At 40.1% G+C, this 16,033-nt stretch overlaps 1 protein-coding gene across 10 annotated transcripts in view; it reads left to right on the top strand.

Moving 5' to 3' along the window:
* The window catches only part of PTPRT (protein tyrosine phosphatase receptor type T), a 1,379,429-nt gene that overhangs the window by 382,766 nt on the left and 980,630 nt on the right, over positions 1-16,033 (top strand). For all 10 annotated transcript variants that reach the window (XM_043980423.1, XM_043980419.1, XM_043980422.1 and 7 more), the window contains one exon: positions 4,986-5,111. In XM_043980423.1, coding sequence (XP_043836358.1) covers positions 4,986-5,111 — 126 coding nt within the window. The remainder of the gene's footprint in view (positions 1-4,985; positions 5,112-16,033) is intronic.

Raw genomic sequence — 16,033 nt, forward strand, 5'->3', positions numbered from 1 at the left:
ATATCTGAGGTCCTTCCACCTTTAGAATCCTGTTATATTTGTCTGAGGAGAAAGGTTGTTACTTATTTGGGGATAGGTAGGGTAACTAGGGAAGGCTTGCTTCATGGAGAAAGTCATGGATTTGAGTCACACTTAATAAATAAATAAATAATGAGTAGGAATATGATAGGTAAGCATGAACAGGCAGAACTTGCTAGATATAAGCAACCATCTGAACAGAGATATGGAAGTTAGATGATACATGTCATGTTTGGGAGACAAATTCCAAACTAATTTGGCTAGAGCATTGAGTACTTAAAGGGAAGAAATGTGAGTTAAAGATAGGTAAGATCATGCCAGATTTCAGAGGACCTTGATTTTCAGATAGAAGAGTTTGAATATTATGTAGTAGTTACTAGGGAGCCTCTGAAAGTTTCTAAGCAGAGGAGTGACATAACCAGATATTGTGGAAAAGTGGTGGGTTTTTTTTGTTTGTTTCTCATTAGCAGTTGTAGCTAGGAAAAAGTAGAAGTGGAAAAATCTCTTACGAAATTCTCAGAGAGGTCCTGACAAGAGGAGTAGGGGCTGTGAGAAATGTTGTTGGAGGTTGAATCAATAGGAGTTGGTGACTAATTAGATATGACAAATGATGGAGAAAGAAGAGTCAAGGAGGATAACCACAAGACTTTGAACATGGGAGAAAGAATTGAATGGTGGTGCCTTTGGCAGAAATAGTAATCAGAAAGAACTGCTTTAGGGGAGGAGATAAAAGAATATAGTTTGGGGGAATATCAGATCATCTTCGTGGTGCTTAACTTGCTTGCAGAATACAGATATTTGTGACATACCCAGACCTCTGTGACTGATCTCACTTTTCTCTGCCCAGATTACCAGTTCATGTGTTCAGGTTCTCTTTCTTCTCTCAGTCAGGTACCCCATCCTTCTGCACTCCCTTGATAGTCTGATCCTTTCCTAGATCTTATCATTATAATTTTGTGGTATCAAAAATGCTATATGGCGTCTGAATGAATGTTGAGGCATACTATCTTCCCTTTTTTTTCTTTCTTGTGGTTTTCCCCCTTTGTTTTGATTTTTCTTTCACAACATGACTAATGTGCAAATATCTTTAACATGATTGTACTGTATAAACTATATCAGGTTGCTTACTATCTTGAGGGGGGTGGGAGAGAGATGGGAGGGAGGGAGGAAAATTCGGAACTCAAAATCTTACAAAAATCAATATTGAAAAATATCTTTACATGTAATTGGGAAAAACAAAATAGTATTAAGTGAAAAAAATTATGCAGTCAGTTTCCACAAATAGTTATAGAAAAGCCCTTTTAATTGATATTGTGGACTAAAATTCATTCCTCCAGCATGGAACTAACTACTGGGGCAAAATGTTACTATTATTTTCTGTTGGAGTTACTGTGTCAGCCTCACAGTGGTACCAGTAAGTCAGAGAATAGTTCAGTGGACAAGGAATGTGTCTTTAAGCATACAAGAGCAAAGAGATTGATATTAGCAAGAGTCTAGGATCTCAACTTTGAAGAGCAGACTAACATTTACTTTTGTAGGTACGTAGAAGTTAAAGCTAGAAGGAACCTCAGACATCACCAGGTCTAACCTTCTTGTTTTACAATTGAGAAAACCAATGCCCAGAAAAATAGCTAGCTCAAGTTTATATAAGCAGGAAGTAATGAAACCAAAATTCAAACCCAGGTCACCCAACCCCAGAATCCAGAGTCTTTCAACTACATCACTTGGCCTCTACTAGGCAGATTGCTCAGAGACTTGAATAAAGGAAGGTCAGGATGCAGAGGGCTGCTGGAAAGATCACTGACATCAGGTCCTATTTATCAACCCTCATCGTTTGGGGGAAATGAACAATGGAAGGAGTACAGGGTTTGGAATCAGGAGATCTGAGTTTAAACCTGGTCTCTGATACTTGGGACCTGTGTGACCCCAGGGAAGGCACGTAACCTTCTGGGGCCTCAGTTTTCTCATTTGAAAAAGGGAAGATAGTATCTCTAGGACCTACTGCATATAGTTGTTATGAAGATTAAATGAGATAAGGTGCAAAGCATTTTGCAAATGTTAAAGCACCATAAAAATGTCAATTATTATCATTGTAATGATTATTTCTCTGTTAAATAGTGTTGACAGTAGGATTCTAGGGAGACAAAAATAGGGAGAAGGTAAACTATTTGCAGAATGGTAACTATATTCTAGTTACCTCTCTTCTTGTACCTCTGGGGTTGTGTCAGGGAAGACTGAGGGCTGAACCAGAAGGTGCGGCCCACCCTATTAAAAGGAGCGACTTGCACTTCTGGCTCTCTCTTCCTTCTCTCTGGATCAAGTAGTGTGGAGTCTTCTCTCCCTCTGGTACTCATGGTGAGGAGGGAGGGAAGGTATCCTAAATGGCCAGGTGTAGACAGGGGATTATTCTTCCAGTTTCAGTAACTAAAGAGTCATGTCTTTCCCAGACTCAGCCCCTGCCGGAGTCCAGGCCTATGCTTGTGCCCCCTCTCTTTTAGGGCCACTTTTGATGATATGATTGCAGATGGAGAACAGAGAGGGCCTTCAGAGACCAGCGGGTGTAATTCTTTTATTTTACAGATGAGGCTCAATGAAGTCAAATGATTTCCTTAAGGTCACACAGATATGAAGTCCGGAGCCATGCTCTTCTCACTCTGCCATGTCTAGACAACTGTCTTATCTGTGGTCTTTGCAGCATTGTGTTAATTGGTCATTTGGATTTGTGACTGCGTGGTTCCCATTTTCAGAGGAGTCAACCTCTCTGTAATTTGGAAAGCCTAAGTGTACTCTGGCATCTTTGTACGATGCCCCTGCTTTGGATAATCTCAGGAGACAGAATTTGTTCACTTAGTAGCTCGCTTCTTTTGCAAGGCTTCTTTCTCCTCAAGTTTCACCTGTACAAACCATGAATGTGAGCTTTTTCTCAGTTGAAATGTTTATAGTTTTGATCCCACTTTGGGTTAGAGTGATTTATCATCCTCATGGAGAAGTTTCTTTTGAGTAGGCCTTTTCATCACCAAGGCTTCCTCCCATCTAACCTTTTCTTAGTTCCCCATAGCCATTATTTCCCCAAGATCCTCTTAACACATTGAATGACTGGGTCTTGACTATTTTATTTTTTTGCCTTTATTGACCAAGAAAATAAGCCAGCCTGAATTTTCTCTGCAGTGACATATCCTACAGCTGAAGTGCTATTCTCAGATAGCTGGAAGATCATCACACTCCTCTTTATACATGCTCTGTTCCAGAACTAGTAGATGCGTTTCAAACTTTGTACAAGCTGTCTGCCATAGTTGGATTGAATTCCTTCCTTACCTCCTCCTCTTAGAATGCCTGGCTTACTATAAGCCTTGGTTCCTTTCATGGACTCTTTCTTAACCACTCCATCTGAACCTTTAGCAGCTAAAAGTGCTGGAGTCAGGACAACCTGATTCAAATCCAGCCTCAGACACTTACTGTGTGTAAGTCACTGATTTCTGTTTGCCTTAGTTTCCTCATCTTTGAAATGAGGATAATAATAGTACCTACTTCCCAGTGTTGTTGTGAGGATGAAAAGAGATAATATGTGTAAAGCATTTAGCATAGTGCCTGCCATATAGTAAGCTCTATAAAGGTTAGCTATTATTGTTGGGGATTTTTGGGGTTTTTTTTGGGGGGGGGAGGGGCAATGAGGGTTAAGTGACTTGCCCAGGGTCACACAACTACTAAGTGTCATGTGTCTGAGGCTGGATTTGAACTCGGGTTCTCCTGAATCCAGGGCCAGTGCTTTATCCACTTCGCTATCTAGCTGCACCCCCCCCCATTGTTGTTGTTCTTGTTATACATAATTTGTATTTCTCATGGTGTTAGGCACAAGGTAGATGCTTAATAAGATTTGTCAGAACTAATTTAAATTATTTGAAATGAATAAATTGTAAGGGATTTAGAATTCAGCGAAAGAGTCTGGACTAGTGATTTCATAGATATGGGGAACTCTTGGAAGGGAAGTTGTCTCCACCAATAAAGATCTGGAAGAATGGTACGCTGAATGTAACATAGAGTCTAGAGAGTTGCCTAGAAGCCCAAGTAACACCACCACCAATAGTAGTAGCAGTAGTAGTAGTAGTAGCAGCAGCAGGAGCAACAGGAGTACTAGTATTTACAAATATCATTAACATCTACAAAACACTTCACAAAGAGTATCTCATTTAAACCTTATGTATCCCTGTGTGGTAGGTGCTGTTATAATCTCCATCATACAAATGAGGAAACTAAGGCACAGAATGCTTAAATGACTTGCCCAGAGTCATAGTTAGTAAGTGCTTGAGGCAGGATTTGAACTCAGATCCTTGTGATTCCAATACTTTCTCTCTCTCCACTGTGCCAGTGAACTGCCTCCTAGTCACTTGCCCATTATCATGTACCTGGGATGTGGGAGAGTTAGAGTTTGAAACCAGGCTTCTTGACTCTGACTGACCTCCATCTACTGTGTCCTGACACCTCCCCCATTAAAGGGAGAGGTTTTAAAAACTTAGAGGGAAAACTAACAAGCTACCTTACATCTTGATTGTAAGACATTTAAATTCATTTAAAACTTAATTTCCCCCCAGAAAACAGGCGTATGTAAGCATCTGTTTCACCAGGGCTATATTGCAAGAAGCAATTCTGATGTCCGTACCTGCATTCATTGTTCATGCTTAGAATGAGTGATTGCTGCTTAACTTCCCAGGAACCAAGATTGAAATCAATGGGACTTGTCTTATTAATGACAACACTGTTATTAAAAAAAATAAGAGTTTTAAAACAAGGAGACTTCAGCTCTCACTGCCTTTCCCAGGTGCATCCAGAGCAAATATAAAAACCTCATTTGCCTGTATTTTTTTTCCTTTCCCAGAATTTAAGATGCCTTGCTGTAGATAAGGTAACAAGGAGACAGAAGTAATGAATAGAATCATCGATATATTTATTCATATTTCTTTTGTCCTCAGGTGGTTGCTCATTTGATGAACACTACAGCGGCTGTGGCTACAGTGTTGCTCTGGGGACCAATGGATTTACCTGGGAGCAAATTAATACTTGGGAAAAGCCGATGCTGGATCCTGCTGTGCCCACAGGTATGTGTGTGACCAGACAAAAGCACAGAACCCGTTGCTCATTGTGGTGTGGATACGGACAGTGGTACAGAGTTTCAGGATATAGAGGCTCTGATAAGAATGGAACCACAGGGAGGGGAAAGGATTTCTGAGGTCATGTAAGGCTTCCCCCAGCTCTCTGGCAAAGCTCAAACAGCTGTCCATCTGTCTTATGGAGTGCTTGTTACTCTGACTGGGAGTATGCTGCCAAGGTGAATGCCAGCCCTCTCATGGCTGTCAGAAGGCCAAAAGAATACTGTTTGGTCCTGTTTTCCTAAATGCTGAGCTCAGCCGCTGAGGCTGGAGGCCCAGGTGTATGCCTATGCTTAGCTGAGCACCTATACTGTGGAAATGCCTCTGGACCATCACACTGAGCAAATGTAGCTAAGACAGCAATGGTGACAGTCTTGGGGGGATAGCCACTTATTCAAATAAAGGAGGATTTTGATTTTAAAAGTTTTTTTTTTTAAACCACAAGTTATTGCTGTGGTAGCATTATACAATTGAATGCACCTTTGACTTGGAGCATCTGGGTTTAGATCCCAGCTTTGCCACTTATGTGCTACCTATGACACCTTGTATAGCTAGGCATTGCACTGGATCAAGGGCTAGGCCTAGAGGCAGGAAGACCTGAGTTCAGTTCCAGCCTCAGACACTTCCTAGGTGTGTAACCCTGGGAAAGTCACATGGTCCTGTTTGCCTCAGTTTTCTCAACTGTAAGATGAGCTGAAGAAGGACATAGCAAACCACTGCAGTATCTTTTCCAAGAAAACCCCAAATGGGGTCATGAAGAGTCAACAAATACCTTAGGCACCTTAGGGAAGTCGCTCTGTGAGCATCATTTTCCTCACCTGTAAAATAATGGGATTTGACTAGACAATTTCTACTGTCCCTTCTGCTTATCATCCTTGGACCACTACTGGTTGTGGAAACTATAAAAGGACAGAATATATCTTAATTTTTAGGAAGCATTTTCTAACTAACAGGAGAATGAGTTGCCTCAGGAGGAAAGGAAATTACCCTCCCTGGAGGTGTCCAAATAGAGGCTGCAGGGCACACTGTCAGGGATGCTTTAAAGGAAATGCTTATATTGGATTGGAGTCGCTAATAAATAACTGCTATGGTTTCTTCTAGCTCTGGAGTGCTGTGATTCTATGAGTACAGAGGGAAAAGAGGTCAAAGCCATATACATGTTATTTATCACACGTTACAATCCCTTCCTGAAGCACGAATCCCCCCTTTACAGTCCTCCCTGACGAATGGTCATCCAGCCTTCGCTTAGACACAGACAGTGACGAGGAGCTTACTACTACATGAGATTTACTACTCAAGTTCTTGTATTAAATTGTAGGAAAAAGACAATATACGTCACCCTCTTGGTGGTGGATGCTTTGCTGATCTTTATTCCTTCAGCTTATGGAAGCAGTCATCCCAGATCCTTCCCTCTCTTTGAAATATCCCCAAACCTCCTATCAAATTACCCGGTTTTCATCCCCAGTAGCCCACTCTAAAGTACTATTAAGGCTTTCCTGTTGGAGGAACTTATATATCCGCGACTGCTTTTTATGGCATCAGAATTATTTTTAAACCTTGGTAGAGACCAATGCCATTCCAGTTAGTTTATGTTGGTCTTTATGGTGCCACATTCTGAAGGGCACTGTCTGGCATTTTCCATCTCATTCTCCTCCTGGTATTGGCATTCTGCTGCTATTTCCTGCCTGAGGCTCAGTGCAAGGGGGAAGTTTTTGAGGGGGTTGGAACTAGATAAGGGAGGGGTTTCTTAGGCAGAACTGATCAGCAATATGATGAAGAAACCAGGTGGAAGGGAAGGCAGTAGAAGAAGCCTAATGAGTTACCCAGGAGGCAATAACAGGATGTTTCTGTTTGCCTTGGAGATATTTTCACAACTGCAGAAGGACAAATGCCAGAGTGAGGTGAGCAGTTCTAGAGGGGACACAGGTGATGGTGTCATCTTGTTGAGGGTTTTTATAAATATCCCCAAATCTGGTTTTATCAGAGTTCCTGTGTCCAAGGCATGAAGAGTGGCAAAGACTATGAGGATGGTACCTGAAACCCCAGGGTGTTTGGATACCTCTCCAGGCTCCTCCATCTGTCCAAGGAAGGTCATAGATTGTAGATCTGGAAGAGGCCTTAGAAACTTAGCCCCTCATTTTCCAGATGAGGAAACTGAGATGCAGAGAAGTTTAGTTACTTGCCTAAGTTTCCACAGATAGTGACAGAGAAAGAATTTGAACCCAGATCCTCTGTCTCCAAAGCATCTGCTCCTTTCTACTGTATCATGCTCTTCCCAGGTTACTGCAGTAGGAAGCCACCGTCAGAGATCAATAAGAATCCTTTGAATTGAAAGCTGTTGGTTGGGGAGTTTAACAGGGAGAGGTACTCATATCCTTGGGTGACTGTCAGAATAACTATTGCCAAGGCCCTTTCCTGGTCCTTAGGTCCTTACTCAGACCCTGAGACAAGAGACAAAGCTTCCTTACCCTGTTTGGCCACTGAGTAATCCAGTTTCGTGATCACATTACTTCTTTATTATACTGATTAACCCAGGACAGTGACTTTGAGTCCTCAGCTGGCTCCATTGGCTGGTGAAACCTTTGTAAAAGAATTCCTATATAGGCTTTTGGCAAGGGAAAGGGAGTCACTATGGGAGATTGGGAAGGAGAGTGGCAGAATACAAGAACAAAAAATTATAGGAATCCATCCTCTGCCTCTGTTAGGTTTAACTAATAATAACCCCTTGCAGAGAGAATTAATTCTTGATTCCAGCCTTAATTATCTAAGTCCCTTATTATATGAAAGTGACATTTCATAAATAGTGGCTTGCACTAATGCGATCTTCTGAGTTTTTGCTAAATAGAAGCATTTGATAACGATCATTAAATTATTCTGTCCTGTGGATCATAGCAGCTGGGAATTCTGTTTATGCAAAGAAATCAGAGAATTAATTTGAACTAGTTTGAATTATTTGTTCTTATCAGAAACAGTATGTGTGGGGGTGGAAGCTTTCTGGTCCCCTTCTAATGAAGTCAGCTTAAATCTCTTCAGGGCCCCCTTTAAATATTCAAAATACTCAATTTTTAAAAAGGATATAAGACCCTTTAGAAAATAACTCTAGATTCCCCAAAAGGATAAATGGTCAAATGATAAGAACAGATTTCTCAAAAGAATTACAAACTATCAACAATCTTGTGAAAGATTGCTCTGAATCATGTCAAACTAATAAGAGAAATGCAAATCAAAACAACTCTGAAGTTTCATTTCACACCCAGTACATTGACAAAGATGACAAAAGATGAGAAAAGCATATTTCCATTTTGTTTTTCTTTTCTTGTAGAGTGAAAGGTAGGAGTGAAAAATGCTTGTTAATTGAAAAAAAATTATATATATATATATATATATATATATATATATATATGTGCTTTTCACCATAGAAGAAGAGTCAATGTTGGAAGTACTGTGGGAAGACATTTACAATGCCCACCAACTCTAAATCTGGGGCTTCCCCTGTCAGAATCCCACTTCCACAATGTTGGTGGAACTGTGAATTGATCCAACCATTCTGGAAAGAAATTTGGAGTTATTCAAAGACAGTGACTAAAATGTCCACATGTTTTGGGACCCAGAGGTAACCAATATTATGCATATTCCCCAAAGAAGCCAAAAATAGTTCCCAAATATACTAAAATGTTTCTAGCCGCATTTTTCATAATAGTGGTATTGTTCAGTCATGTCTGAGTCTTTGTGACCCCATTTAGGTTGTTCTTGGCAAAGATACTGGAGTAGTTTGCCTTTTCTTTCTCCAGCTCATTTTCTGTTACATTAACAGGGTTAAGTGTCTTGGCCAGGGTCACACAGCTAGTAAGTATTCAAGACCAGACTTGAACTCAGGAGGATGAGTTTTCCTGACTCCAGGCGCAGTGCTCCATCCACTGCACCACCTAGCTGCCTCTTTTGTAGTAGCAGAGAATTGGAAACAAAACTTGCCTATTGATTGGGGAATGGCTAAACAAATCGCAGCACAGAGAGCATAGTAGAATATTATTATTTTTTGTTTGTTTTTGCGGGGCAATTGGGGTTAAGTGACTTGCCCAGGGTCACACAGCTAGTAAGTGTCAAGTGTCTGAGCCCGGATTTGAACTCAGGTCCTCCTGAATCCGGGGCCAGTGCTCTATCCACTACGCCACCTAGCTGCCCCTTGTAGAATATTATTTTATTGTAAGAAATGAGGAAGATGAAGAATACAGGGAAGAATGGGAAGACCTCTTAAAAGATTCAAAGTCAAGTATGTGGAAGCAGGACAATAGCATAAACAATGACTACAACCATGTGAATGGATACAACAACAGCATGAGAAAGCTAACTAGTGTGTTATAATGACCAAGCATAGTCCCAAAGTAGAGCTAGAAGGATGTACATGCCTCCCTTCCTTCTTTGCAAAGATAGATAACTATAGGTAAGGAACAACGCGTACATTGTTAGGCTTGATTGACATGTTGGTTGATTTTGCTAAACAGCTGAACTGCTTTTGCTCCTCTCTCTCCCTCCCCGCCCCCTCTTTTGGTAGGGCAGTGAGGGTTAAGTGACTTGCCCAGGGTCACACAGCTAGTAAGTGTCAAGTGTCTGAGGCCGCATTTGAACTCACGTCCTCCTGAGTCCAGGGCTGGTGCCTATCCACTGTGTCACCTAGCTGCCCCTACTCCTCTCTTTTAAAAAATTCTTTGTAATAAGGGATAGCTCTCTGGAGGGAGGAGGTGATGTAAAAACAAAAATAGCAATAATATATTTTTAAATGACTTGAGAAATGCAGTATCTGATGTAGCTAGTAAATTATAACTGTTGTTGGAGATTGTAGTGCCAAGGCAGGGTTGGGGACAGTTCTAAGTCACAAAATGTCAGACTGGGAAGGGGTCTTTTAGTTCGTTGTGTCCAATTATGTTATTTAAAGGAAAATGAAACACAGGTCCAAAGTAGGTATTTATGCCTGTCTTTGCACAACTTGGCAAAGTTAGTACTCTCCCTGCCAGCAGTTAAAATGTTCAGGTTCTTAAACTGGTAAATAAACCTCTTTTAAAAATAAAAATTAGTGTTAAAGTTTTGAATTAACAGCAAATTTTTCAGCTGACTGTTAAGCACTTATCCAATATGACAGAAACCCATGTAGAAAAACTTCTAGAACCATGCATTGATGAGTCTGTCTCATTGACTGCAATGAAATGTACTTGAAATAAACTAATTCTGAGTAGTATCAGAGTTTGAGAACCAGAAGGGACCTTTGAGATCTAGTCCAGTGCTCTCATTTCACTGATGAGGAAACTGAAGCCCCGGGAAATTCACTGACTCATCCAAGATCATATAGGTGCTTAGCAGCAAGATCAACATGTGAATAAGTCTTGTGTGACTTCAAATCCAGTGTTTTCTTTCCAGTCTACCACACTTAATGCCCCTCCTTTCTATAGGCCACAGAGTTATTATAAAATAGTTGTTGTGCCTGCTTTTGAAAGGTACCACCAGTCCATGGTGCCCAAAGGTCTAACATATTTGCCACTCCACGGCTATTCATGTCTGCATTTCCTGGCTCTCCTTTCAACCATCATTAGGTTATTTCCTTCTTCAGTTGTTTTTGTTTTTGAGTACTCCACTCCTTCATCAGCATCTTCCTCTTCAGGGTCCAATACCTAGTCTGATTAGTGCTGAAAAAATAGGAAATTTATGCTTATGGATGAGATGGGAGGTAGCAAAATCCTGGCATATAGTATTAAGAGAAGTTACTTAGAGTTTTGTGAGTCATTGGATAGATATGCTTTGTGTTTATGGGTACATAGTCTTGCCAAAAAATGATCCATTCTTTGCCTAGGGTTTCATCCAAGTTTATTACCATATAAACACATTAATCCATCGAATGAATGAATATATACAAATATATATATATATATATATATATATATACACATCCCCATCACTGGGCTGAATCTAAGATGATATTTAACACAGATAAAGGTAGTATTATGCTTACATTAAAATCAACAAGATGAGCATGGTTAGATAGTAGTTTGTCTAAATATGATCTAAAGTAGATATAGGTGAGAGAAGGGAACACATATCTTTATAGTGCCCTACTGTGTATCAGCTGCTGTCCTAAATCCTTTTTTACAAATATCATCTCATTTGATCCTTACAACAGCTATGTGAGAGAAGGTACTATTAGTATGCCCTTTTTACAGTTGAGGAAACTGAGGTAAATAGCGGTTGTGACTTGTCCAGGGTCACACAGATAGTATGTTTTTTGAGACTGGATTTGAACTCAGGTGTTCCTTACTCTAGGCCCAGTGTCCTTTTCATTGCCTTAATAGTAGTTTCTTTATATACATACATACATACATACATATATATATATATATATATATATGTGTGTGTGTGTGTGTGTGTATGTATATGTATATAGCAGCTAAGATATTTGGGCTTAAGCTGCATTGTGTCCAGGACTCCAGGAGGTGTTATTCTCACTGTACTTTTCTGGTTAATCCATATCTTGAGTATTATATTCAATTATTGCTACCACATTTTAGGAAAAACCATTTATCAGCTGAAGAATGACCGGGGGGGGGGTGCAACTAGGATGGGGAGGAGACTCAGATTTGTTTTCTGAAAGCAGTTTGACAAACAATTGTTGGACGCCTGCAAGGTTCTTGTTGCTGAATATACAAAAACCAAAGTGAAAAATGGCTCTGCCCTCAGCTTCATTCCGTTGGAAATGTTTAAACGAAATGGGAGTGTCTACCCTAGAAAAAAGAGGAATTGGAGGGGTATCACTGAAACCTGTACCTTGGGACCTTGTTGTTTCTTGGTGATTGCCTCTCTGGGACCACTGCATCAGGAAAAGCTTCGACTACTCCTGGCTCTCGAAAGTCTTCTTCATAGTCTCGCCATCTGATTTGCTCTTGTACAGGCATCCTTTTCACCAGCCTCTGCTGCAGTCCTGGGACAAGGAACCATGATCACTTTAAGTCTCTCATTGTTCCTGGATGGAAGGTGTGAATCTGCATCCCACTCACCATCCCTTTAACTTTTGCTGGCCTCTTCCTGGCCACTACTGGTTTGTTTTCTCCCATAATAGAAAGTAAACTCCTTGAGGGCAAGGATTGCCTTTGCATTTGCTTTTGTATCTCCAGGGCTTGGTACCTAGTAAATCCTTAAATAAAGTTTTTCTATTCATTCATCTTCAAATACTGGAAGAAAGATTAGTTTTATTCTCCTTGACACTAGAGGGCAGAATTAGGCTCCCTGAGGGGGAGTTGCTAGCAGGCAAATTTAAGCCTGATATAAAACTTCCAATAAGCAGAATGGGTTTTCTCATGGGTCCTCCCTCATTGGCATTGTGCAGAGGGGATTATTGTTCAGATATGGGTTGGATTAGATGACCTCCATGGTCCCTTCCTGCTCTGAGATCCTGGGACACTTTAATATTTCAAGAATCCCAACCCATCTGTTAATTGGTGGATGGTAGAGTACCTGTAGTTGAAAAATTCGTGACCTTCCTTCCAACTTGCAATGAGCCTCTCTGAATTTTGGCCAGGCTGGTGTTTAGATAACAGTCATAGAGCTTGTCCCCTTACCTGTATTTAAAGCCTTCTTAGCTGACTAGGGCCATGAGAGCTTCCATTTCCTTGACCTAATCTTTGAGGACTCTGGCTACCTTCCACATCAGTCAACAAGTCAGTCAGTCAACAAGCATTAAATTAGTGCATACTATGAACTGATGAAGTATCAGTGAAGGATTTTAGGGGATGTGTTGAAGGTAATGCAATAAATATAATTAGTGGGGTTTTCTTTCTTTTTTTTTCACATCTCTGTTTATCCCTGTTTACAAGGAAATATATAAACAAACTTGTTAGAGGAATAAATCAGGGTCTGACCCGTTATAGGATGAATCATGAATCTTGTTCTCTTCTAAGTTAGAAACTCCCTTGCCACAGGCAACAGCCCTTCCAACTAAACTGCCAGCACATACATGTGTTTGCATGTGGGTTTATATCCATTTTGAAAGACAGTAGGAGACACAGATGCTTTTCCAACTCAACAAATTGATTTACAGTCTGGCAGTGAAGCATTAAAACCAGACTACCCTTGAGTTGAATGAATGGATCTCCCTAGCTGTTCCTAATTCATTTGAGCCTTGGCTGGCCTTCACCTCTTTTCTACCAAGGAGTGCTTTCTCTTCAAGGTCCTCTACCCTAGGCTCTTTGTACCTCTAGAGCTTCTGGGTACCTGTGTTCCCTGTATTTCAGGGACCAAGGAAAAAAAAACTTCTGTCATATCAAGCACATTTATTAAGTAAATATAAAGAGTTTAATGTGAAACTCTTGGAAAGAAAAAAAAAATATTCTGAGCATGAGACAGTGCTACTTTTCTGAGCTAAATCTCAGATGCTTCCCTAAAGTTTCGGTTGTTACAGTTCAGTGTGCATTGCATTAACTATATTGATGTGTGTGTGTGTGTGTCTGCGTGGTGAATAAACATATGGGGAAGAGAGGGAGGAGAAAGAAGGAAGGAGATGCTGCTGTTTGTATCTGTATGTGTGAAATAGAGAGGGAGAAAGAGGGAAGAGAGAAGGAGGAAGAAATGGGGAAAGAAAGACTGAGAGAAGGGAGAGTGAAAGAAAGGAATTGGAAGCCAGACACATGCATTCATGCACATACACAGATCAGATTAGCCCTGCGGTTCTAAGAGTGGGCTTTATTACCACTCCATGGAAGTTCTTCATTAGTCCATGGTTTATAGACTGGAGGACAAAAAGCTTTGTTTTATTTTATTTTATTTTATTTTTTTGGCAGGGCAATGGGGGTTAAGTGACTTGCCCAGGGTCACACAGCTAGTAATTGTCAAGTGTCTGAGGCCGGATTTGAACTCAGGTACTCCTGAATCCAGGGCCGGTGCTTATCCACTGTGCCACCTAGCCGCCCCCTGTTTTATTTTTAAAGAACATTTTCAGAAGCACCTTTGAATCTACATTAAAAAGCTTTCAACTGATCAACTTTAAAAATGGCTAGGTCATAGAACCAATTATTTCTAAGAAAGAAAGGTCTTGAACACACAAAAATATATATTGAAACACTTTTTTGTGGTAGCAAAGAAGTGGAAATAAAGTAGATACCCATTGATTGGGGCAATGGCTAAGTAAATAGCTGGGTTTTTTTTTGTTGTTGAGCCATTTCAGTCCTATCTGACTCTTCATGATGCCATTTTTTTTTCCTTTGGCAAAGATACTGGAGTAGCTTGCCATTTTCTTCTTCAGTTTATTTTACAGATGAGGAAACTGAGGCAAAGAGGGTCAAGTGACTTGAACAGGGTTGCACAGCTAGTTAATGTCTGAAGCCAGATTTGGAGTCAAGAAGATGAGTCCTGACTCTAGGCTCAGCTCTCTATCTACTGTGCTACCCAGATGTCCCAAATAAGAATATAATGAAATATTACTATGCCATAAAGACATGAAGAAGAAGAATTCAGAAAAGCTTGGAAAACCTCAAATGAACTGATTGCTAATGAAGTAAGCAGAATTGAGAAAACAGTATACATAATGACTACAAGAACATAAATGGAAAAAACAACAGGGAAACCCCAAATTGCATGCTCTGTAATTATGATGACCAAGAGATAGGCACATTCTTCCCTTTGCAGAGGTAGGAGATTATGGATGTTGAACATTGCATCTGCTGTTGTACTTGGTTGATATGATTTGTTTTTTCTAAACTTTTTTATCTTTTAAAATTTTTGTTAGAGGCATAATATATAATAATAATTAATAATAATAGCTGACCTTCATATAGTGCTTCAAGGTTTGCAAAGCACTTTATTAACAAATATTATCTGTTTATCATCACAACAATCCTGGAAAGTGGATGCTATAATGAGCCCTATTTTATAGTTAAGGAAACTGAGAAAGTTTTTTACTTGCTAGCAAATATCTCAGAGTTTGACCTTGGGACTTCTGGACTCCAGCACTCCATCTTCTGTACCATCTATCTGCCTAAAGATGCTTCACTGGGGGGAGGGGTATATTAAGAAATTAATCAGTTCAACCCCTCCCCAAATATTTTAATAGATTAAAATAATAAAGTATCATGGAAATATTTGGATATAGCAGTTTATTTATCAGTGTATTTTGGGTGTATCTGTGAACTAACTGATGTGGCTTCTCCATCCATGGGTAAAGTGCAGCCTCACCATACATTCTCATTTTGTTAAATTTTCTTTCATAATTTTCTGTGAATCATCCACAGAGGATCTCGCAATCCAGTGGGGATGAGCTTCTTGTTCTTTTCACTTCCGAGGGGTATGTACCAAGGTAATAATCAAGCTATCCGTGTGTTATTTCTTAGCCTTAAGAGGTCTCCTTTTCAGATATACATGTATTGATGATGTTATTACATTTCTCATGCTTGAGTCTTCATTATGCTGCTGCCTACCATTCACCATGAATCTTTTGTTGCCCTTTGGGTTAATTGTAATTTTGTTTATTCTGAAAAAAACTCCACACATTTCCTCCTCCGTCTGGATCTTGTCTCTGGTGATTATGGATGTTCAAGAGGAGGAAATGAAAGGGATGATAAAGTCATTCTTTGTTCCAGCTGACTCTCCTTTATATGGCTCGGTCTTTTACCCCACATCTTTCCCCATATGTTTGTTCACATATTTCTCTCTCTCTTATTCATGTCCTCTTTGTTTCCACTGTCAATACCCTAGTTACTTCTCATGGTTTTTGACCTTTAAAAAGTATCCTTTGGAGTCCTCTCACCTCTCCCTTCTCCTTTGATATAAAACATTTTTTCATATCTGCCATGCTAATGCTACAAAATTTTCCATTTAGTGTACATCACTCCTCTGCT

Source organism: Dromiciops gliroides, chromosome 2 (assembly GCF_019393635.1).
Source record: "Dromiciops gliroides isolate mDroGli1 chromosome 2, mDroGli1.pri, whole genome shotgun sequence".
NCBI lineage: Eukaryota > Metazoa > Chordata > Mammalia > Microbiotheria > Microbiotheriidae > Dromiciops > Dromiciops gliroides.